The sequence below is a fragment of the Peromyscus californicus genome, unplaced genomic scaffold (genome assembly GCF_007827085.1).
Source record: "Peromyscus californicus insignis strain IS unplaced genomic scaffold, ASM782708v3 Scaffold_22__1_contigs__length_63687245, whole genome shotgun sequence".
NCBI classification, from domain to species: domain Eukaryota; kingdom Metazoa; phylum Chordata; class Mammalia; order Rodentia; family Cricetidae; genus Peromyscus; species Peromyscus californicus.
In genome coordinates this window covers 21,836,006-21,859,636 of record NW_026294525.1, presented here as the reverse complement: position 1 = coordinate 21,859,636, position 23,631 = coordinate 21,836,006, and the positions used below count along the sequence as shown (strand labels likewise).

At 41.6% G+C, this 23,631-nt stretch overlaps 1 protein-coding gene across 11 annotated transcripts in view; it reads left to right on the top strand.

The window, feature by feature from the left end:
• Positions 1 to 23,631, top strand: part of Phactr2 (phosphatase and actin regulator 2) — a 268,605-nt gene that overhangs the window by 232,899 nt on the left and 12,075 nt on the right. For 7 of the 11 annotated variants that reach the window (XM_052751062.1, XM_052751065.1, XM_052751073.1 and 4 more), the window contains 4 exons: positions 1,234 to 1,310; positions 7,031 to 7,092; positions 8,578 to 8,719; positions 17,579 to 17,651. In XM_052751062.1, the coding sequence (XP_052607022.1) occupies positions 1,234 to 1,310; positions 7,031 to 7,092; positions 8,578 to 8,719; positions 17,579 to 17,651 (354 nt within the window). Of the gene's footprint in view, positions 1 to 1,233; positions 1,311 to 7,030; positions 7,093 to 8,577; positions 8,720 to 17,578; positions 17,656 to 23,631 lie in introns of those variants that run through there. The other 4 variants (XM_052751064.1, XM_052751070.1, XM_052751072.1 and 1 more) reach the window with 2 other exon arrangements.

The window sequence follows — 23,631 nt, the reverse complement described above, 5'->3', positions numbered from 1 at the left end:
TGACGAACTCTAGTCCATGGACAGCACACACACATAGCACACAGTGTAGTCATGACACAGAATCCAGCTGCATAGGTACCATTGCTCCCTGGAACCATTTGTGGACTCAGCCCCTCACCTTAATTTCAGAGTGGTCCCAATGGAGATCTAACTTCAATGAAAATTTGAGAAAATACTTGAAGGATAACTAGTTTGCTGTGGTCCCAACATTTAGAGTTAGTTGTGTCTAGTAACTATATGTATATTCATCCTAACTTACACAAATTCAGCCTCCATCCTGAGGCAATCTTTCACAGCAGTGAACAACAAATTAATCATGTAAACGAGACCAAGAACAAAGTTATAAGGAGTTTCTAAGAGTTCCTGGTCTCTTGTAAAGCATTTAACTACTAATCCTGGGGGAGCCTGGCTTATCTCAACAGCAGGGAAGAAGGGGCCGCATAGCTTAAGATAGCATAGTATGGAATATGTTTGCTTGCAGTGCCTGATGCAGGCTTTCCCTTCAAACCCTGAGCAGCATAGATTGAGCAACTCATACATTGGCGTGAACTTTGCAGCAGCAGCAGATTTGAGGCCCCAGTACCCTGTACATTAATTAAGCAAGCTATCAGCTAAGCTGCTGTAACATGTCAGGAAAACCAGAGTTCAAGCGATGTATGTTGATTTCTTTCATACCAGACAGCGAGAGGAAGCTGGACCACCCAGCATGATGGAAAATTTCTCCTCCTCTTCTCCTCATAGACCTAACACCCCGACTCCTTCTGTTTTGTACATTTCTTATGGCCCTGGGGAATCTTATCTACAAGATCAAAGCAGGCTCATAATACCATGTTCGAGTGCAGCCTGTGCAAGAAAGAACTGGAAAGCAGGGACCGCACACTTATCTGTATTGAGGGGCGACAAACAACTTAACAAAGCTCACTCTGCTCATGGCCCCTTGCAAGGAGTCAGTCGCATCCCATACCTAGCTAAGGAAGCTATGATCTGTAGGCATTTGCCCAGCCAAAAAGTCAGATCCCTGTCTTCCAGGGATGGGTGGAGAAGCGGAGACACGTGGAAGTCTAAGCTACATTCAGTAGTCTACAAACAGGAAGGAGACATTTATTTTACAGGCTTAAAAATTTATTTTTATTTCTCAAGATATAACAATGTCTAGCTTTGCTGGTTCATTAGTATCTTCTGCCAAATGGACCTCATTTGTAACACAAGATGTATTCATTTTGTAAACTGTAGCATATCATCTTGTCATTGTAGAAGACTCAGCCAGAGGCCAACAACTGAAGAATTAGAGCAAAGAAACATTTTAAAACGTGAGTATGTTGCTATAGCATGATCCCACAGGTAATCAATAACCAGGTACCCCAGAGACGAATCATCCATCAGGAGGGAAACATGATTCACAACTGACTGGAATGGCCCATGTATGTCGTATATATTCGTAGACATTTACATATTTAAAAAAATAATTTCTTGGTTTTCATATTTCATTTTATGACTTTAAGCCTGATATTCCCTAAAGTGGAGTCCTGGTCATAGCAATTATTTCTGAGAAAAATGAAATTTATCCCATGTGTTCTTTTGCCCAAATATTAAAGCAAATGCTCTAGTCTACTTTCAAATAACTGCCAAAGAAAGAATCCACAAGAAAATCAATCAAACATTCCTATATTGTTATGAATAATACAGTTTGTTGCTAGGTTGGACAAAAGTCTCAGTTTAAAATGATGGTTAGAGGGATTTTTCAAGGCATTTCATTTTCCATTGTTGTGATAGCTCTTCTTCTTTCTTGAATTCTTTGTGGTTTCTTGAGCTTTAAAGAGTTCTCCATTCATTTCCCACTTGATTTTTCCATTCTGACTTCTGGTGGCAAAGTGTGCGAGATCCCATTAGAAACGCAGTTTGTCCTGCCATTGTCGGGGAGGCCACTAGCCTCAGTGAGTAAAAAAAAGCAAGCCGAGCTCTACTCCTAGATCTTTTTAGTGTTTGAAATACCAAAATACAGGAACAATCAGCCCTCCAGGCAGACTGCAATAGTAGTGAGCCATTGGCATGGGGACATCCTTTTCAACCAAGCCAGCAGAGTACAGCCAGCCTTCTGGATGACCCCATGCTTTAATAGGAGTTATTTTCTTCTGTAAAGGAAAAAAAAAAAAGATTTTTGTGGCATATTTCTAGGGCTTTTGCCGTAACTGAAACAACCCAACAATGAGCATTTACCAGTGCACGGAGGACCAACCACTCAGTCTGTAGCATGCTCTACAGTACAACTCTACTACACAGGAGTCTCTCCCATGCTGTGCTTTTTCTGGCCATTTGTGAGTCTAAGTTGACTAGCACCCATCAAAGTGCCTGCCAACATGCAGAAATGCCACTTGGAAAGACAAAGAGCTGGTAGCTAAAACCTAAGCATTTTACCTGAGCAACATCTAATGTTGACATGAAAACAAAACCCTAAGGTGTCAAAAGTGTTTTCCATGAGGAGTTCCCAGGACATACTCGCTAAGTTCAAGTTTAAGCTCTAGGAGGAATGCAAGCTCCTACAAGTACAGAGGGTATGTCTTCTTGGATGTCTGATGAAATACTTCGAAAAGAAGGCCTTGCAAGTTCTGGTAATCCTGTCCTTTGGGACTAATGTGCCAAGCCACACTGGAGTTTAGTTATTTGAGGAACTCTTTCATGGATCCGGAAATTTATTGCATGTTGATCTTAAGTGCTGTATTGGCTTCTGCACCCTCTGTTTTCCTGGAGGTTCGGGAAAGAGTGAAGCCCCAAAGTCAACTTCAGACTTGACTCCAGCCCTCTTTTACTTCCTTCTAAGTTCATGTTGATTCTGGACACGGGAGGTCCTATTTCCAGTCTAGAGAGGCTGCTAACTGGCTCCTGCTCCCCTGACATGGGCCAAGGGAAGCAGGCTGAGCTGGGGGCAGTGGCGGGTTGGGGATGGGTGGGTAGTGTTCTTTCCAGTGAGGATCGCAGGGGCTTAGCCCACAAACACTTCATTCATTCCCCTTCTGCATTCCTCCATACTTTCCTCTCTTTGCTTGTTTATTTCATCTCAAGTTTTTGTTCAAAGGCAGCAGCAGTATCGAAATAAAGACACCAGAAAACTATCTGTGACACAGTATGATTTTTAAGGTCACCTAGGCCACCTCTTGGGGGCTAGGAAACTGATTGAAAGCATAAAGTATTCAATAGTTCTCTAATTGAAACCCACCACCCCTTTAGTAACTATGACTGAGATGGCAGGAAATGCCAGTAGCTGTTCTGTGAGGACATGGGACAAACTTGATGTCTTAGCACCATGTCCCTTATACCCCACACTTGATTTCGTCCCTGTGTTGGTTAGAGTGGTTTTCTTTAACTGCATTTATATTGTGTAACATATAAACTATATAATATGTATTAGTACATGTTATATTATATAACATATAAACTATATTTATAGTTGATTATTCCTTTTCAAACAAATCCCTTAAAATCGAGAAAATACGTAGAGGCATCTTTACCTGCCTCTGGCTGATCAGGAAAAGGAATGTGGACAAGACATCTTTTCCATACAGGGCCTGAGAAAGGATGAAAAGCTTCTGGGTGCAGCTGTGTCTTTCCAGCTGTGTTTTCCATCGAGAGAGAGAAAAAAAAATGACCCAGGCCACTAGGTTCTGAATCTTTTTCTTCAACAATTAACTATGCAATTTTTTAAATCTACAAAAAAATTGAAGGAATTTTATGGAGAGCAACTAACTAACCATGTGTCTGCCAATTATGTTCTACTGTTGACATCTTTATCATATACTACCCATCCATTGATATATGTTCTTTAACATATATCTGCATATATATATGTTTAATATATATAGTATATATATATATATATATAATTTCAAAAGTTTACAAATGTATTTTCGTTTGTTGCAAATACATCCATGGGGCCAGTGAGATGGCTCAGCAAGTTAAGACTCTGGCACCAAGTCTGACAACTTGAGTACAGTCCCCAGGCCCCAGATGAATCTACATGAATCTTACTCCTACAAATTTTCTTCTCTCCACATGTGTGCTGTGGTAGTGTGCTTGTGAACACACACACACACACAATAAATAAATAAATAGGTGTTTAAAAGATAAAACAAAACAAAACCCCACTCACATGGAAACATGTCAAGCGGCAAACAGATAAAGAAAACCAGGAAGAACATGTGGGGCGCGGCCCAGGTCATTGCACACAAATCAATGGTTCAGGAGTACACTTCTGTTCTGGCTGCTACTCTTGCTCTCCTTTTCCCTCTTCTCCGGGCTCCTTCACACCGTGCTGGGGCCACCCTGGCTAGGCAGTCAGGTTTCTGCAGTGCCCGCTGCCATGAAAGCACATGTATTGATGGAGGGTTTATTCAGACGCTTCCCTGTGGCTGTCTGAAGTGACACCCTTCCGCTCTGATGCAAGACATGGACCAAGAGTTCTGTCGCATCCTTCATGAAAACCCTTCAATCCATCCCAGTGCCCAAAACAGTTTACGTCGTATTGTACAGTTAGTCCTCTAATTAATCAAAAAGTGAAGGGAATGTACCCTAAATGAACATCTCGGTGAATATTTAACTACCAGTATCAAGATGTCCCCTTGTCTCTGTCCCATTCTGCAAAGACTCAGAGATTACCCCATGGCAGCTCCCCTCCATCCCTCACCCTCTTTAGAAGTATCACTTCAAACATGGGAAATGTTAAAGGCCAGTTAGTTCCTAGTGTCAGGAAAGAGTGTTCCCAGATAGTAAAACCCTGTTTACTTAAGCTCCCTAATCCGCTCTTCCTTTCTTAAATGTTACTGACTACCACTTTATTGTACAACATCCTTAAAAGGGTAAAACTAATATTCCCTTTTAAAGAAATGACATTTTACATAAGTAGTGAAAAACCTTTGGGATTTTTTTTTTTTTTTTGTCTTTGAAAATGCCTTTAAGAAATGCAGCATGGGGGATGGGGGGCTGGAGAGGTGGCTTATCAGTCCAGGGCACACTGGCTGCTCTTGCAGAAGACCTGGGTTCAATTCCCATCATTCGCATGTCGGTTCACAACCATCTGCAACTTCAGTTCCAGGGCATCCAATGCCCTCTTCTGACCTCTGTGGACACCAAGCACACCCGGTGTGCAAACACAAGTGAAGGGAAAACACTCATAAAATAAAAGAAATTAATTTAGTTTTTTAAAATAGCTTTAAAAAACAAAGAAAGAAAAAGTGAAGCATGGTAGGCATATAGGAAGAAGTGACTAAAATTATACTTAAAGATTATATTATTTCTTATTGTATCATCACAGTTCTTGCCTTGTAAAGTTCTGATTTTAATTACATTACCAACAAGTTTGGAATTTGTGTAACATGTATACTAGACAGTTCACAAGCTTCGTTCAATTCACATTAAGTAATTGGCCCTTTGGATACACTTTAACGGTGTAGAAAGACATGTTTCTGTGAAGCAGTCACCCAAGCTTACAGTTCATTCATAATATGAAATCCAAGTTATAACCAAATCCATGTGATGCAGGAACTTGAAGTGTCTCTTGACTGAGGGTGATTTCGGTTTGTGTCACTATATATAACTACATGGATCATCCTCTTCACATGTAAATTCGAAAATGGGTTTCAGAAGAAAACAGAAACTTCATTATGTCCAGAGAAGAAAAAAAAAAAAATGTATAGAGAATACAGCCGGGTCAATGAGCAAATACCTGTAGGTGCTGCATATACTCAAGACTAACTTTTTACTCTTGAAGCCAGTAACCTTAGTGGTGAAAAGTCAATCTGAATTTTTACAATAGATATATTTTGGAGTTAGGGGAATTATTGCTCAGTCAGTAACGTGCTTGTTGCACAAGCATGAAGACCTAAGTTCTATCCCCAGCACCCACTTAAAAAGCTAGATGTGATGGGGCACACTTACCGTGTCAGTGCTGGTGAGGCAGAGACAGGTGGATTCCTGGGACTCTCTGGCCAGACACCACAGCCTAGTCAATAACCCTCAGGTCCTAGTGAGAAACACTGTCTTAAAAACCAAGGTGGGTAGCACCAGATGATGACATTCAAGGTCCTCTGACCTATACTATACTATACCATACCATACCATACCATACCATACCATACCATACTATACTGAGAGAGAGAGATTAAAAAATAAAACTTTTTCATAAAAGAGAATTTTTCTGAAGACTTAGTTGATTCTGAAGACTTCACTAGACTCTTTAGAATATAAGTATTATACGTATTCTGCTCTGAAGTAAAACCAATGCCTTACTTAACACAGATGAGATACAGGAAGAAACAGACAGAAGCTTTGCAAATATGCATCCCATAAATCCCGAAGGCTGTCTGTTTCTTTAAAAATTCTGAACTTTTTTTTTTCAATCCCATCTGTTGGACTGCATGAAATTGCACTACTTGATGAAGCACCAGAGAAAAAGACAACTTTGGAAAGTTAAACTCACAAGAAAATAAATAATTTCCACCCACAGTACATCTTGACCCCATTCAGAACATTGGTTTAAAAGCCAAGTCCCAAGGAATGCTTACATTTTGCTTCTATGGAAACATAGGAAGACAAGTCAAATATTTTGGTTGGGTTTGAATGGAAGTCAGCAGCTCGGACGTGCATGGGATGGTTCTAATTTGTTCTTTTAATGTGCCTTGGAGTTTTCACATGAAGATCAGATCCAGAAGTAGATTTTTATCTGAATTCTGGTAGATTGTGTTTCTAAGGCCATGAGGTGGTCAGCAATAGTATAGGCATAGAACAAGAAATCAGGAAGCAATGAGGTTTAAAATCAGGGAAGAAAGTCAGCCAGTTCCATAAGGAAGAATCCTTGCATACATGTACACGTATTACATGTGTATGACCACTCGTTCTGCAGAATCCTTTGATACATTTCTAAGGTGATGGCTTCTTTAATCAGCATATGCCAGAGCTGGGCAATTGTTCCTGATAGACTTTTCTTATCACACGATCATCTCTAGTAACTGTCCATATGCCTTCCTCCCCTAATAAACAGAAAAGAACGAAGAAGAGGAGCAAGAAGCAAAAATGGAACTGAAACGGAGACTCAGCCGGAAGGTGATGATGTTATGACTGCTAATGAGCATGTGTGTTCTGGGATTCAGTTTATTTTGTTAGCTACAAGCCCGCTCTTTACATGTGACTGGGATGTTTAGGGATGAGCGCTACTATTAGGTTATCATATGATCCAAGGCATTCAAATCAATAATGCATAAAAATCAGTTATTTTTCTCTTTGCATGCTATGTTCATTTTGAAAAAATAACAGTGTGTGCATTGCATTTACTGATTATGACAATGTGTATTTTAATTTTAAAAGGTTTAAATACAAGAAGGAAAATGACATATGCAAATCTTCCATTTAGAGAGCCAACATTAGCATTTTAGTATATTTTTATGTCTTTAATGAGATTTAAAAATACAGTTTCCATTTAGTCTTGGAAATACTAAATAAGTATTTTGTGATTATTAATGGTTTGTCACTGTTCTGCAGCAGACCTGGGTAACTAATTCATTGAGTGAATTTGACCACAGTGTTACCCAAATTGACAAATGGCTTATCTCTAGAACTCAGGCAATTGTTTCCACTTATTTACAAAAAGACAAACCTGATTCCAAGGCCATGACTTTCTGTTTCTGTGTTAAAAAATAATAGCCTTTGGAAAAACTAAGGATGATCAGAATTTATATTTCATTATAAATCTATCTAGTGGTTTCTCAGATATATCTTCCATACCTGGAAGAGAGCATGATAACTAAAGTATGACCCCATAGTCGAGCATGTGGCCTGACTCACATTGTTGAGGGCTGGCTGGGGTGCTCACAGCAAAAAGCATTCCAAGATAGGTCTGGGTTTCTTTCACATATAGGATTATTCCGGCCTTATTCTTGGTGCTTGTAAATCAAAGACACCCCCAGGGCTAACCACATTAGATATGATGATAAATTTGAATGGGACAGAGGACTCACGAAGGAATCCCCAAAAGCAGACATGTCAGAAAGATTGCAAGGACTGTTCTCCAGAAGGCCTCCTTCATCTACCAGTCAGCTGTTCTGGCTGTGGGTGTAGCTCCACCCTTCTCTGAGGCACTTCTGCTGAGAACACTGCATTTCTACATATATGCCAGGAAAGCCAGAAGCAGACACTCATTTCCACTTTCTAGGAGCGTCATAGCTTCTGTCTCAGTCTGTCAGCCACCACGATAACCATCCTCGAGCTGTATTACTGGTGGGCCTTTGCCACCGTGTGTTCCTGTGTCAGAGATGACAGGCAAGCCTTAGTCTTAGCGCCAGGCATGTTGTGGGGAATCGCACAATACAGACGGTTGCCAAAGGCTGACCTAGCTAGCAGTGATGATTTTCTGGTCTGGAAATGAGGGCACGCTGCTTTCTAGGTCTCATTACAAATTCCCAAGATGCCGTTGCTTTTCTTTTAATACCTGAAAGTGACCTTAACTTTGAAGTGTTCCAGACAGAAAATTTGCCGCCTAGAGGCTCTACACTTGTAACTGATCTCTGCCCTTTCCCTCCTACCCTCCTGTAGCTCAGCCTAAGACCTTCTGTGGCAGAGCTACAAGCCCGAAGGATCTTGCGATTTAATGAGTATGTAGAAGTCACGGATTCTCCCGACTATGACCGCCGAGCCGACAAGCCCTGGGCCAGGTTGACACCTGCAGACAAGGCAAGTATCTCAGTGACCTTTTGTGTTTCCAAAACCTGCATACTCATGCTCGCCCATCCTAGCACCTTTCTCCCTCTGAAAGCCTCAACACTTAAGTGGTCCTGTGACATAATAGCCATACACTCCTTTCAACTGTGGATTCAGACCACAAGCCAGGTGGACAGTAAGCTTATGGGTCCAATGCTCAGCCTACAATTCCGACCCACCCCATACCAGCTCCAATCGAAGTCTCCTTTGGTGTCCTCTGAGGTTCCGTAGCACAGCACAGCTTTGCATTGGGATGTTCCATTTGGTCCCCCACCCCCATCTTCCATATCTCACCTGCTTTTGAAAATGACTGCTCATATTCACCAGATTTAATGCAAGTGTCCTCAAGTCAAAGACATTTTCAATGTTTGCTTTCCTTTTCCGGGCTCCCTCTCTTTATTTCGCCGCCCACTTCCTGAGCCCCACCAAGAAGTTTCTTTCTGCTCTCTTAGCAGCCATTCAATACATTTAAGGTAATTTTTAATGCTATGTCTATCATTTTAATTGTTTTTCAATGGATTAATCAAGGGTTAATCAAGGTACCTAGTGTATCATATTGCAAGAAATGAATTTCTTCTGGTCACTCTCCCTTCATCTGTGGGCTTTCATCTCTCTCCCCTCATTCAGTGACTTCTAGTTGATACTGCTGCAGCCATGTCCCCATGCAGTAAACTACCCTCATATCAGTGATGAATAATAGAGTTCCATAGATCTTACCGTTTTCATAGGTTGGAATAGATTCAAGGATTATTTGGGCAACTCTGTTTTCCATGAGGTTGACTAAGTTTACTCAAGTGTTATCCACCTGGTGACTGGACTACTCTGAGAGGTCCAAGATTGACTTGCCAGTGTGTCTTGAATCTTGGTTGCCATGCTCAGAGGTGGAGCTCAGCAGGGCTGCCCACAGAACTTCCTCTTTAGTGTGAGTCATCAGACCTCTTCCCTATGCTAGCTTCCCTCACAGTAGATATCTTTCTCCAGAGAGCCCAGCAAAAGCTACTTGGCCTTTTCCAATCATCGTTAGAAGTCTGTTGTGGGATATTTGTACACTGTGTGAAGATGTATCTACTGTGATTGGTGTAATAAAGAGCTGAACAGCCAATAGCTAGGCAGGAGGTATAGGTGGGATTTCTGGGGAGAGAAAGGAAAAGGAGGAGGAATCTAGTCACGTGAGAGATGCCAGGAGACACGGAGAGGCAACAGGAGGTGCAAGATGTAAGAGAAGTAACACCATGTGGCAGAAGGTGGATTAATATACGTGGGTTAATTTCAGTTATAAAAGCTAGTTAGGAGCAAGCCTAAACTATAGGCTAAGCTTTCACAATTAATAAGAAGTCTCCATGTCGTTATTTGTGAGCTGAAGCCCAAAGGAAAAGCTGACTACAGAAGTCACTCAAACTGTCTGTCTGTCTGCTTTGTTCTGTTGGTTCCAGGTGAGTCCCAAGGCCAGCTCAGAACCCAGGGAAGAGGGGTGGAAAGCTCTCCCTCTTGTTAGGAGAGCAGCGAGGTCAGATTGTACAGACTGAAGGTAATATTCTAGCCATCTTAGAAAAGTATGATTTGCCACATCTCTTACCAGCCACCTCATTATTCAAATGCCAACCTTTAAAAAGGCCAGATAAACAGTAAAATCCTCCACTGTGCAGAAGTGACAGTCTACATGACTAACCACCCTTCTATGCAAAATCAATTTCCATCCCCTGGAAGAGCCCTTCCTTGACTTGGTTCTGTTCATAGGAGGCCAAGCTCATCCACCGCAGCTATGATGGGCAGAGATTTTTTTTGTGTGTGTGTGTGTGTGTGGTGGTTGTTTTGTTTTGTTTTTGTTTTTGGAGAACATTTTGAACTGAGACAAAGATAGGCTTTTGGCTTGGGCTTGTTCAACATAGGGGAGTTAGGCCTGGTCAGGTTTTCTTCTGCAAGCATGGTTTCTGTTCTGGAGTACTCTGAAGACATAGGAGTCTCACATCTCCCTTGAACATGGCACCTGAGCCCCAGGGCAGAGCCAGAGTCCCTCCTGACTTACAGGGGTGACTCGCTTTCCCTCATGGAAATCTCATACATGTATCCCAAGATGTGATTAAGGTCTAAAGGACAAAATGTTCAGGGCTGTGTTTTTATTGTATCTGTGTTCCCTATGAGAAGAGTGTGTTTTCCAAAAGTAAGAATTTGTTTTAGACAGAAAAAAAAATGTATACTTTTAAAGGTAGAATGAAGAAAAAAAATCCAAAAATTGAACATGCTGTTTATGTACAGTATGTTTTGTACATGCAAGTGATCTGTTTATGTATGGTGTGATTTGTGCATGCAAGTGGTGTGTGTTTGTTGTCAAGAGCTGAATATCCAGACTCACAAACAGGAAAAATCAACAAATGAGGCTTAGATCAGTGCATGGCATTTTTGTAAATGTCTGAAAATACTATTTTCTGTAGCTCTACAGAGTGAGTTCCAGGAAAGGCGCAAAGCTACACAGAGAAACCCTGTCTCAAAAAAACCAAAAGAAAAAAGAAAAAAAATACTATTTTCTATATAACACTAAGAAAAATTAAGTAATTTCATACCACTGTTCTAAGATGCATATACACGGGCTAGGTAGATGGCTCTGTAGAGAAAGTATCTCAGCAAGCATAAAAAACACAGCTTGGATCCTAGAGCCCCATGTGAGGAAGCTGAGTGTGTCATACGTACCCGTAATCCCAGCACCAAGGGGCAGAGTTCGGTGGATCCTGGGATGCCAAGCAGACAGTCTAACTGAAACCGTGAGTTCTGGATTCTTTGAGATATGCTGGTTCAAAAAATAATGTGGAGAGTCATCAAGGAAGACCTCCAATGTCAACATTGGGTTTCCATGAGTGTACAATGAGTGCACATGGGCGTGCACATGCCACAGACACACACACACACACACACACACACACACACACACACACACACACACACACACAAAGCAGGTATAAATAGATATGGCCCACATACTCAAAGCATTTTATTTAAGGATGAAAATGGCATGCTCATTGTCATTACAGCAAAAAAAAAAATTTTATTATGTTTACCTTAAAATACTTCATAATGCCTATTGGTCAGATTCTAAATAATGTATTTGATTCAGTAAGTTAGTTGATATAAAATTCATTAAGTATGATATAACTGTTGTATTAAGAATTAGGTTATGAGGAGGCTGGAGAGCTGGCTCAGAGTTAAGAGTACTGGCTGCTCTTCCAGAGGACCAGGGTTTAATTCCCAGCATCCACATGGCAGCTCACAATTGTCTATAACTCCTGTTCCAGGGGATCCAACACCCTCACATGGGACATAAATGCAGACAAAACACCAACAATCAGAAAATTAAAACAAAATAAAAATAAATTTAAAAAAGAAAGAGTTAGGTTATGAATCCAGCAGGATGCTCAGTGGGTAAGACCGTTTTCCACCAAGCCTGGCAACCTGAGTTTGGTCTCCGGAACACAAACAATGGACAGAGGCTTTCCTCTGACTTCCACATCCATGGCGTGGTACATGCAGCACTCTACACGGACACACAGACATGCACACATATGCAAAAACAAATAAGTGTAGCTTTACATTAGTTTTATTTTTCAGCTAGGCGGTGGTGGCGCACGCCTTTAATCCCAGCACTCGGGAGGCAGAGGCAGGCGGATCTCTGTGAGTTCGAGGCCAGCCTGGTCCACAGAGCGAGTCAGGATATGCCCCAAAAGCTACACAGAGACCCTGTCTCAAAAATCAAACAAACAAAAAAATTAGTTTTGTTTTTCAAGTTTTGATCTCTATACCCCACTTTAAAAAAAAAAAAAACTAATGAAAGTCAAAATTGCAGAAAGCTTAAGTTACTTTTTAAAGAATATTAAATTCAAGTATTATTTAGAACCCCAAAATAATTTCACTCCATGGTTACACAGTTGGACTAAAATTTAAACTACCGATGAGGATTTCAGCCTAAAAATTTCTAGTGAGCTGCTGAAGATGTCTAGTATTGACAAGGACGCCATTGTGCAAGTTGTGAAGGGCCTTGTCACCAAGGGCTAGGGAGGGCCCTAGGGAAGGCATGGTGTGCTGGGTGGGGGAACTGCCCATTCCTGGGAGGTCCTGGCAGGGTGCTCAAAGATGTACTGAGAGGAGGTAGAAATATATGTTTTGAGAAAAAAAAAATTTAAAAATTTCTAGTGAGCCAGAACACAGACTGTTTCCTGGTGATACGTGGATTCTGCCTTGTTTATTACAACTCTTAACAATATCCTCCAAGGGGCATGAAGATGAAAACCGCCTTGCCAGGAACACACTGTCTAGCCAGCTCCTTGGGAAGACTGCGATTTGAATTCTCTGTAGAATGTCATGAGTTGGCTCACGGGATGCACACACTTCACTCCCCATAACATCGAGCTTAATGAGTCAGCCAGCAATCCCCTCCTTGATACCAGCATTTTAGCAACAAAATAAACAAAAGATAGTGAATGGAAGCTCGAGCTAATTCTCCACTCACAACCCATGCTGTCACGTGTGAGATGGCTGCAAGAGCCGTGTGTTTTTTTCAGCAAATTGCCTGTTGTTTCTTGCCAAGAAGTGCCCCTGAACTGACCACGGCTGATCAGATGGGGAATGAATGTGGTTACTCGCCATTAGCCAAACTTAAACTTAGTTTTAGTCATTTTTGTGTCCTGTGTTTAATTTCCATGATACCAAACACCACTATCCATGTGGTCGCAGTGCAAACCCCTGGCATTTGGGGTTGTCGTTGCCTCAGTTTTCTTAGAAACTAAATGCAACTGAATGGTTTCCCTGAGGTGGTCCAACCCAGCACCACTGGCTCCAATCCCACTGCCTCAGCCCATCTGTCTTGTCTTTCAACAAAACCAGCCCCAGTTACATGTAGATAGAGAGTTATTAGGCCTAAAATCGAGTCTCATCTGAAAGGGGAAAAAAGTAAGAACAAAAGCTATGTTTATAACCTGTGTACCTGATCAATATAAAAGGTTTCCTTTTTCCTCCTTTGAACCCCTAAGAACTCTTCCTTTTTGCCTAAAGTAGTAACTGTTAGACTAAAAGGAGGTCCTTATTGAGTAGATTTTGAAAGTGAGTACTGTCCCCATAATCAGACAAGTATGTCTTCCCCATAGTGCCACACTTCCCACCATGTCATTACATACAACTGACTTGTCACTTCTACACATGGAAATGAGGTCATCTGGATTAGCGGGGCCCCAAAGCCCATTTTTTTTTTTTTTTTGGTTTTTTGTTTTTTTTTGGTTTTTCGAGACAGGGTTTCTCTGTGTAGCTTTGCGCCTTTCCTGGAACTCACTTGGTAGCCCAGGCTGGACTCGAACTCACAGAGATCCGCCTGGCTCTGCCTCCCGAGTGCTGGGATTAAAGGCGTGCGCCACCACCGCCCGGCCCCAAAGCCCATTTTATTGGCTGTCTATATGTAAGACTTGTAGGCTTATGGGTGGCTCCATCATAATCACTTAAGGCACGTTTGATATCCAGTAGATCGCAAGACCCCTCTGGCCTCTGTGTCAACTTAGAATACTGTTTAGGTTATCAACTGCCTTGTAGCAAACTAGCCCAAAGCTACTGGCTTAAATCAGTGATGTCTAGATAGCATTTACAAGTTTGTGAGGTAGGAATTCTGGAACATATCAACCCAGGGGTTTATTTCAGGCCCACATGGCATTGGTGAGATGCTGGGGCCTCGAGAAGCCACTTCCAAAGCAGTTTCTTCATGAGTGTGTGTATGCTCTCCTGTTCCGTGACCTCTGTCTACATGGCATCTCGTCCTCTGAAGTCTGTCTTTGTGTTGGGGCCTCTCATCCTGCAGCTTGCTCAGGGCAATCGGGTGTGTTTCATGTGGCAGCCGGCTTCCAGGTAGCAAATGTTCCTGGGCCAGAAACAAGCTCACGTTAGACTGGCGTAGTAACATGACACCTTACTGTGTTTCCTTGTTCAAAGTGGTGACACGGTTTCCCCAGAGTCAAAACTGAAGCAACAGACACCCCATCATCAGAAGGCAGTGACAACATGGCATTGCAGAGGAGAAAATTGTATGTGCCCAGGAGTGTCTAACTGGCTTTCTGAGGAAAGCCGTGTACGTGAGGGGATGTGGGCACTAGAGGGTTATAAGTCTTATTAATATAAATACTGTGTGGAGCGGGGCACAGTTTGTAGTTGTAGTGATTTATAAACTCCGTGTCCCAAGTGTTTCTCTCTGAATGTTTTTCCTGGATTTCGCCAGACTCTTCCACTGGTAGCCAGCCCTCTATTACCAGTAAATCCTTCATCTTATTTATAGTCAGCTCTCCTTCAACACTGTCCTCTTGCTTTCCAGTGGATTTTCTGTGATAAAAATGAAAGAGTTGTTAGTCACAAGCCCAAATAATGTACTCTTCTAAAACTTCATGATATTTTATTGGTAATACTACAGTATTCAGCACATTTTTAAAAATACACTTTGAACTAATATTCTTAATTGTATCATGAATTTTCATTCCTAAGTGGGAAGATTATCTGGCTTTCTGTTACTGAAAAAAAAAAATACCCCAAACAGTTAACTTATAGACAAAGTTTGATTCACGGTTCTGGATACAAGGGTCTAAGTAATGAAGGTCTAAGGAATGGGTTTCATATGGTTGGAGTGGGGAGCACATGGTGAGTCAAGCCATTTATATCCTGAGTCAAAAGAGCAAAGAGAAGGTAGACCATAGTCCCATAATCTCTTCAGGGGCATGCCCTGAATGACCTAAAGTCATGTCCCTCATAAGGTCTCACCTCTAAAGTGTTCACAGCACCTCTAATAATACCTCCCTGGACAATGGGTCTTGCTACATGGACCTCCAGAGAGCAATCATCCAACCATAGCAGTAGGAAGGCTGTAGCTGGAGGGGGAAGTTCCTCCATGAACATCATACTGCCATGGGAAACATAACCAAGACCAACACCCATGGCTTCTGAGTCTAGCTAAAGTGCTTCACACGGCCTCTGCTGAAACCTTTTGTGGGAAGAAGAAAGTTTCAACGAACACAGAGATGGAATTCTGTGCCCCTGTTCACATTGAAACACTTCTTTCCAAGGAGGAACTTTTTCTAGATCTTTATTCGAGCAACTGTCCAGCTCCTGGATCCAGAGCCAGTTGTTACTATGACCAAAACCAAGTGTCCACGTTGTCGTGTCTTGTGAAACATGCTGCATTACTGTGCCATGGGGGACTCAGGCCCACAAACAGGTCTCTGCTTTGGCACTTCCAAAAGTTAGCAATAAGAATTATGACCATTGTTCATAGGTTCCCCCAAAGAGACTTCCAGACCTAAAGAATATATCTGGGGAGAGGAGACAGTCTGTGACAACAGAGTTTAATTATCGCATTAAAATATACTTAGGAAGGGAAGCCTATGACCTGCAGAGTGATGGTTAATGATGGGAGAGAGCCATGAAGAGGTCTCGGGGATTTCTCCTATCTTTTCCCTTTCCCTGAAGTTCATTGACTTCCAACCGCACAGTAGATTCTCCTATCTTTCTGGGAAGGCACTTCCTGGGGTTTATTTTGACATTCTGTGTTTATCTGGAGCCAGTCCCTTAGATGTCATAAGGGTGTTTTATTCCTACTTTTCCTCTTATATGAAGGAAAGCATTCTTTGCATAAAAAATAGAAAGTTCTGTGTTTGGTCTGAATAGTGTAATCTACATAGAGCTTAAAGATTTTTTTAGTACTTTTTATATGAGTGAAATACCCTTTGTAGAAAAAAAAGTAGGAAATAAAAATAAGGCAAAAATTGAAACTAAACCCATGCATAATCCTGCCACTGTCTGTTAACAGACAGCCAAAGTTAGCATTTGGAGGGGTGTTTCAGCTTTCCAGTCTGCATGCATAAGCATTTTGTTGTACATGGCATGGTTTCTGTGTTCCTTAAATAAGGCCTCCTATTTGATGTTTCTCTGAGTGGCTTTAAATGCTGTGCTGAATTTTCAGCCGTTTGTCTAAACTTTCAACATAAAAAAATAAATAGCAACTGCCTACTTGGTATATTGCTATGGCAGCGAGTCAAAGCTCTTTCACTGTGGCGGGCGGGCAGGCGGACGGGCTTCAATGTAAAACTTTCCTAGGAACAGGATATAGATGCTCTGAAAAACCCCATGCTGTAGTCATCAGAGAGTGGGGAGACATTCTGCATGATACACATTCTACACCCTACTGCCGCCATCCCCACCAAGGAAGGATACTCTCAGGGAGACCAAGCTGGCTTCAGATTGGCTTTTGCATGACTGTCCCTCCTCTGAAATGCTTGCCACCCAAGGTGTTTATGGGTTGGGAGTACTTCTAGAATTTGGGATATTTGAAATGAGAAAGCTGAAGGATGAGGACCCTGTCCACACACAAAATGCATTTATAGGGCCAGGAGTCTAGCTCAATGGTAGAGTGCTTGCCTAGTATGCGTGAGACCTGGGTTCAGTCCCCAGGCCTGCTCTAAAAGAATTCATCCACGTTCCTACACACTGCACACACATCTCCTGAAGATCATTTTACACATTTTTATCATACTTCCATGTTGCAACCATCGCAGGAGGTCAGGTATGGAATTTTCCACTTGTGGCTCACATTAATACTCAGAATATTTCAAGTTTTGAAGATCTTCTAATTTCGGATTTTTCTATCAGGGGTGCTCAGACTGTAACATATTTCATTTATTAAATCTGAATCTGAGATATATTAGTAATTCTTTCCTCTTCCCAAAATATTATGTCACAGAAGAATATATCTGCCTCATGGATGCTGTATACGTTAGGAAGATATATGACCTAAATTCTGCTTCATTTTCTCCTGTTTAGGCAGCAATAAGAAAAGAACTCAATGAATTCAAAAGCACAGAAATGGAAGTTCACGAAGAGAGTCGACAGTTTACAAGGTAGGTAGACAAGACCCAGGCTTGCAGATTGAGAATACTCAAAACAGTAAATTTCATGGCGGGTGTACTGCGTAGTAATTTAATTTTTTAATGTGGTTTGGCAGAAATATCATCTAATGAAGGTTTCTGCTTCCCTCGTGTTTGTCTTTCTTTGTTCTTTTGGTAATCTAGAGTCCGGGTGGCAGATTTAAAGATATGGCTGGATCAGATTATCAGTGTCTAGGCCTTCCTGATTGGCTCAGTTGTCTTTAAAGAGCACCTAAACTAATCTCACTGAAAAAAGAAAATTCTACAGTGAGGTCTTAATTTTTTTTTCTTTCAGTGAGGTGCAGATCATTCTGAAGGCCTATGTGATTGTTGTCTTTTCAGTTTCCTTTTTGGGCCAAAAAAACATCTGCTCTGAAACTGATGTCGCAAGTTCTGTGCCCCACACAGGTACTAGTGGTAGGCAGTGCGGGCACATCGCATCACTTCTGGCTCACTGGACAAGACTTGGGGTAGAAACTGAATTTTTCAGGAGCTAGATCTTATCATGGGAATCCAGTTTGGATTGGCTCCCCAAGTCACGACTGTGACAATCAACAATCCCTGGGGTAGTCAACCTGTCAAGAAGGAAGCCTTCCTTTGACTCACAGATTCAGAGATTCCGGGGCATATTTGGTTGTTTCTACTGCTTTGGGGCGCATGATAAAGCTATACATTACAGTGGCAGCACATGGGAACTCAGTTCATTCCTGCTGTGGCCCCAGGAGTGAGAATACGGAAGAGGAAGAGACATGGGCCCCATCCCCCTGGCAGGCACACTCGCAGTGACTGCAAAGTCTCACACTAGGCCCCACCCATAAAGTTAACAGCATTCCCAGTGGAGGCAAGCTGAGAACCAGGACTTTAGCACATGGGCACCTAAGATCCAAACTTTCACAACTGATTTGATGGTTTTTCTTCCCGCTGCCCTTTGGTTTTACAAAGGATGGAAACTGAAAGGGGGTCCTGAGTGCTCATGTTGTCTCATTTCCAGATGTGACAGCTGTTGTATTTATTTACATCTCATACACATATGCCTTATAGAACAGATGTATTCCTAAAATTTTGCACAGAAATTAAATTTTTAGAATCCAAATTGAGGAGCTGAGGTGATAGCTCTGTGGGTAAGAGGACTTTCCACACAAGCGTGAGGGTCTGAGTTTGGATCTTCAGCACCCATGCATACAGCCTGGCGTGACCACATCAGCCTCTAACTGCGGTGCTGTGGGGGCAGACACAGGAGGATCTTTGCGGCTTGCTATCTGCTAGCTTATGTGGTGGGGAGGTGTAGGACCAGGAGATGCAGACTTGAGCTCCAGATTCAATGAGAAATCCTGTCTCCTCTGACCTCAGCAAACACTTGCACATACATGTGCACAAACTCATACACACACACACACACACACACACACACACACACACACACACACACACACACAATTGGATTGATAAAAAATTCCAGGACAAATTAATGCATGAAGACAAGGTTCTCTGTCTTTCAGAACACAAACACTGATGCATTGCCCTCATCTAGAGACAGCCTCAGTAGAGCAGCCAAATACCATGCTCCTAGCCATTCAGTGGTTCCCAGTGGTCAAGGTGCAGTTTTATATAGGGAAACTTGTCACAAGGCAAAGGAAATTCAGGTAAAACTTCATTATTTCATAGCAAGTACTTCATGTGGAGTGTGTGGTGGGCCCCTATTACCACAGCCGTTCCTCATGTAGAAAGGTCTGGTGTGGCAAAGAGACTCCCTCCATCTTAGGATGGTTCTTCTTCATGTGGTCCTCCTTGTTTGCATTTGCCAATATATGTCCTGAATGTATCATTGATCTCTGTTGGAGGGCTCCCCAATGGCAATCCACTCTTGGATCTATAACATGCTGGACCTATACCCTCCCTGCCACAGCTGGGGTCAGGAAAAGTTCATGTTAAAATGTGACACCTCAAGTTTTACTTCTTCTGGAAAGTTGATCATAAAAAGGAGACAGGATATTTCTGAGGACACAGAACTGGCTGGGGATGTCAGGAAATTGGGGAAATGGTGTATGTCTGGGTAGCTGAGTCTTGGCCCCTGAACTGCCCTCCTATCTTCACTCATCCCACTTGGTCATTCAAGTCAGTTTTCCTTCTACAAAACTTTCCTCTAAGTCGTAAGAGCTGGTGACTTTATCCCCATCTGATATCATGAGGCGAGAATAAATTACAGCAGAAAATAAGCAAGAAAACGTGCATTTTATAATTCTAATTTTGTAGTTTGAGTTAGTTAAATTTAATTAAATTTTGTAGTTCTAATTCTCTGAGTAGTATTTATGCTAGAAGGCTTCCTTTCGGTTGGGTTCTCTAAGCAAATTCAGTAAAATTAGCCATAGGAGATGTCAGGGCCATTTCCTTTTCAGTCTTTTATATACAAAATGATGCATTTTAATTAGGCATTTAAATAGTGCAAAAGTTTATCAATAAAGATGAATCCCCTCCTTAGTTTTCACCCTCGTCTTTACTCCCACAGGGAAGAGCTAATTAAAGGTTGAGGTATATACTTCTAGGCATTTCTTTCCCTGTGCATTTTCAAATATGTCCATATATAATATACTTGTATGTACGAACTACGTCTACACACCCTCTCATTCACATACAGCACATAGAAAGTCTCTCTTTCTCTGTGATGTTTATGGACGGCCCTCATCTCCATGACTGTGATGTCCCACAGATAGTGTGCCGCACACTACTGAACGGGTACTGCAGGCTGTTTATGACACTTCGGCTTTTCACTGTCAACACTAAGTCCTGCTTATGTCTGTGTACATGTGCCAGTATTTCTGTGGTTGCCCCACTGACTGCATTTCCTGGATCACTGGATTCATGTGTTGTATAACTTTTCAAAGATTCTTCTCTGTCGTCTTCCACAAAGGGCCGTTAGTTTATTGACTCGCAGTTAGTGAGGATGCTGGACACTCAGTCACCCTCAACAGTTGGGTAGACAAGTGACTACAAGGTTCCTGTTGGACAGTATAAGTAGTAGTACACTGACTGATTTCCATATGGTTGGGCAGCTTCCCTCATCTTTATTGACACTTTTTTTATTGTTTGACTTTTGTATTCAAACCTTCATAAATGTTCTGTTGGATTGCCTGTGTTTTTTATGTGGATTAGTAAAATCCGAGCGATTGGTGCCCAGTAGTTCTCCCAACCTGCTGCTAGCTTTTCACCATCTTTTGTGTAATATCTGTGCGCTGAAATCTTTCTATGTTACTTTTTTGTTTTATTGTTGTTGTTTTTCTGTGCTTTATGGAAGACAGCCAAGAATGTAAAACCATGGTTTTCAACTGTTTTCACCCTTACAGCGTTAATCCATTAGGCGCTTCTTTCTGTGGATGATTCAAAAGCGCACACGAACTTGGCTTTTGTAAATCAGTGCTCAGTTGTCTCTGTGCCTTGTATTGCCCTCCAGATGTGAAGCTGCCTTCTGATATATCCACAGGTGTGCGTTCCATAGTATGTCCTAAGGAGCTTTGACTGTCCCTGCCTTGGCTAGTGACACTCTTGAATTAAGACTGGTAGTTCATTTTTCTTTTTGATGGGATTTTTTCTTCTTTTTTAAATATTGTAACTGCTTGGCCATTAGCTCAGGCTTATTACTGACTAGCTCTTATATCTAAATTAACCGGTAATTCTTATTTATGTTTAGCCACGTGGCTTGGTACCGTTTCTCAGTTCTGCCTTCACATCTCGTTTCCTCTATGTCTGGCTGGCGACTCCTAACTCAACCTTCCTCTTCCAGAATTTTTTTTTTTCACCTCCAAATGTCTATTGGCTATTTACTCTCTGAGGAAATTTGGGCTAGACTTGTGTTTTATTAAATAATTTGTTGATATTTTTATTGTTTAAGTAAATGCTAATAGATGCAGGTTAGGCAAGTTTTGAGGTGGTAACAGCTCATGTTGTGGAGATAAACAGAGAAACCCTGTCTCAAAAAAACCAACCCCCCAAAAAAAAGATTTTTTTAATGTATTGATTAACACTCTTTAAACTATCATTCAGATAAGGAAAATTAAATATTCATACTACCAAAATAAACAAGCCTTGTTCAAGTAGTCTTTAAGAGTTGGCAGTAAAACAAATGTCTAATGCTATTTTTCCATTAATTTATATAACATCATTAGAGTTGCATTCCAGCAGGGAAATAGCTTTGGCTTTGGAGATATAAAAATCATGCTATGATTTTTTCATGCTGGTGTCAGTATTTCTTTTAAGAAGAAAAAGTTTTAATAAACACTACTGTTTCTAGTCAAAATAATGCAAAACTATGGCCATGCATTTCGCTTAGCGAAGTGCTCCTGTCAAAGACTGAATGTTCTCAGCATGTGCCCCCATGATGGGGCATACACACTGTGAATCATTACCCATCCTTTTGAATGCAGCCTAGACACATGGCAGCAATTCTTTCTTCTAGTCAGTGCCAGACTTGATCTCCCACATCAAGCAAGCCTTCCTATCAGACCCTAAACCTCTGAGACCTGCGTAGAGTCAAGGTAGCTCATACTGAAGACAGCTCTGTTCCCTACTTGGCACCTGTTACACACACACACACACACACACACACACACACACACCACAGCAGTCCAGCCATCTCTCTCAGGATCTTTTTAAAGACACCCCAAAGGCTGATGCTACTGCTTATCTCTGGGGAGGAGTGCTGGTAGCTGGGGCAGACCCAGGAGACAGACTCTTTGCCACAGAGCCTTCCGAACCTTTTGAGTTTCTGTGACAGGAATGTTTTACTAAGGCAACAACAGGTATTTAAAAGAAACACTGAAGGGATCCAACTTCTGAGACCCTGTTTCAGTAAATGAGGATTCCAACCTCGCGCTTTATTTTGAATTGTGTGCTGGCATTTATATCATGAATACTTTTAGCACAGCAGGAAGACACTTCTTGGACTGTCATCCCAGAATATCTTCTGGTGTGTGTGTGTGTGTGTGTGTGTGTGTGTGTGTGTGTGTGTGTGTGTGTGTGTGTTGATGGATTGTGTTGATCTGTTCTCTCATGTAATAATCCTGGTTACTCCCAGGATTTTCCAGAGAGCTTTTTGGAATTGAAACACAAGCTAGGGCCTGGCAGCAAGGGTGGGGACAAGTACTCCCCACACGAACTCATCGTGGGGCCTGATAAGGGACCCAGCCATAAGCGGCATTCCTTAGCGTAGTCACTGCTTCTCTGGTTACGTTCTCTATTTTCCCCCTGTGTTACCCACTCAGCCCACAACTTAAAACCCAAAAGTTGAACATACTGGAATAGTGGTCTGCAAGTTAATTATGTAGAGTCATTACGTCCTCAAAGACACCACATGACAAACAGAATCCTCTTCTCTTTTCAAGACAAACAGAATTTCTATAATAGGAAAATAGTTATCTAAATTATGATGACAGATTATGTAAAAAGCCGGATTTTACTTGAAACTAAATTTTAAAGGACTACAGGCATAAGACTTGGGTAATTGGAATCTCCTGGATAGTATTTTTTGAAACAGGGTTTCTCTGTGTAACAGCCCTGGCTGATCTAGAACTCGTTTTGTAAACCGGACTGGCCTCAAACTCACAGAGATCCTCCTGCCTCTGCCTTCCAAATGCTGGGATTAAAGGCGTGCACCATCATCACCTGGCTAGTATTTGTTTTCTAATGATTTGATTGTGTTAACATATATTAGATTTATAATCAAGAAAGAATGTGACTTTTTACAAAATAAATTTAACTTAGCACAAATAACATTTTAGAGTGCAGAGTATCTTCACATGTGAATAATTTTATTAGCTTATAAAATGTTTGCTTATTAAGTGAGGCATATGATCATGCACTCATTGGATCATTGAACTGAAGCTTTCACAGTCAAAACAGATCTCAAGAGATTTTTTTATCATAACCAGTAGACAAAAGAGACATTGCCTGAATGCCTACA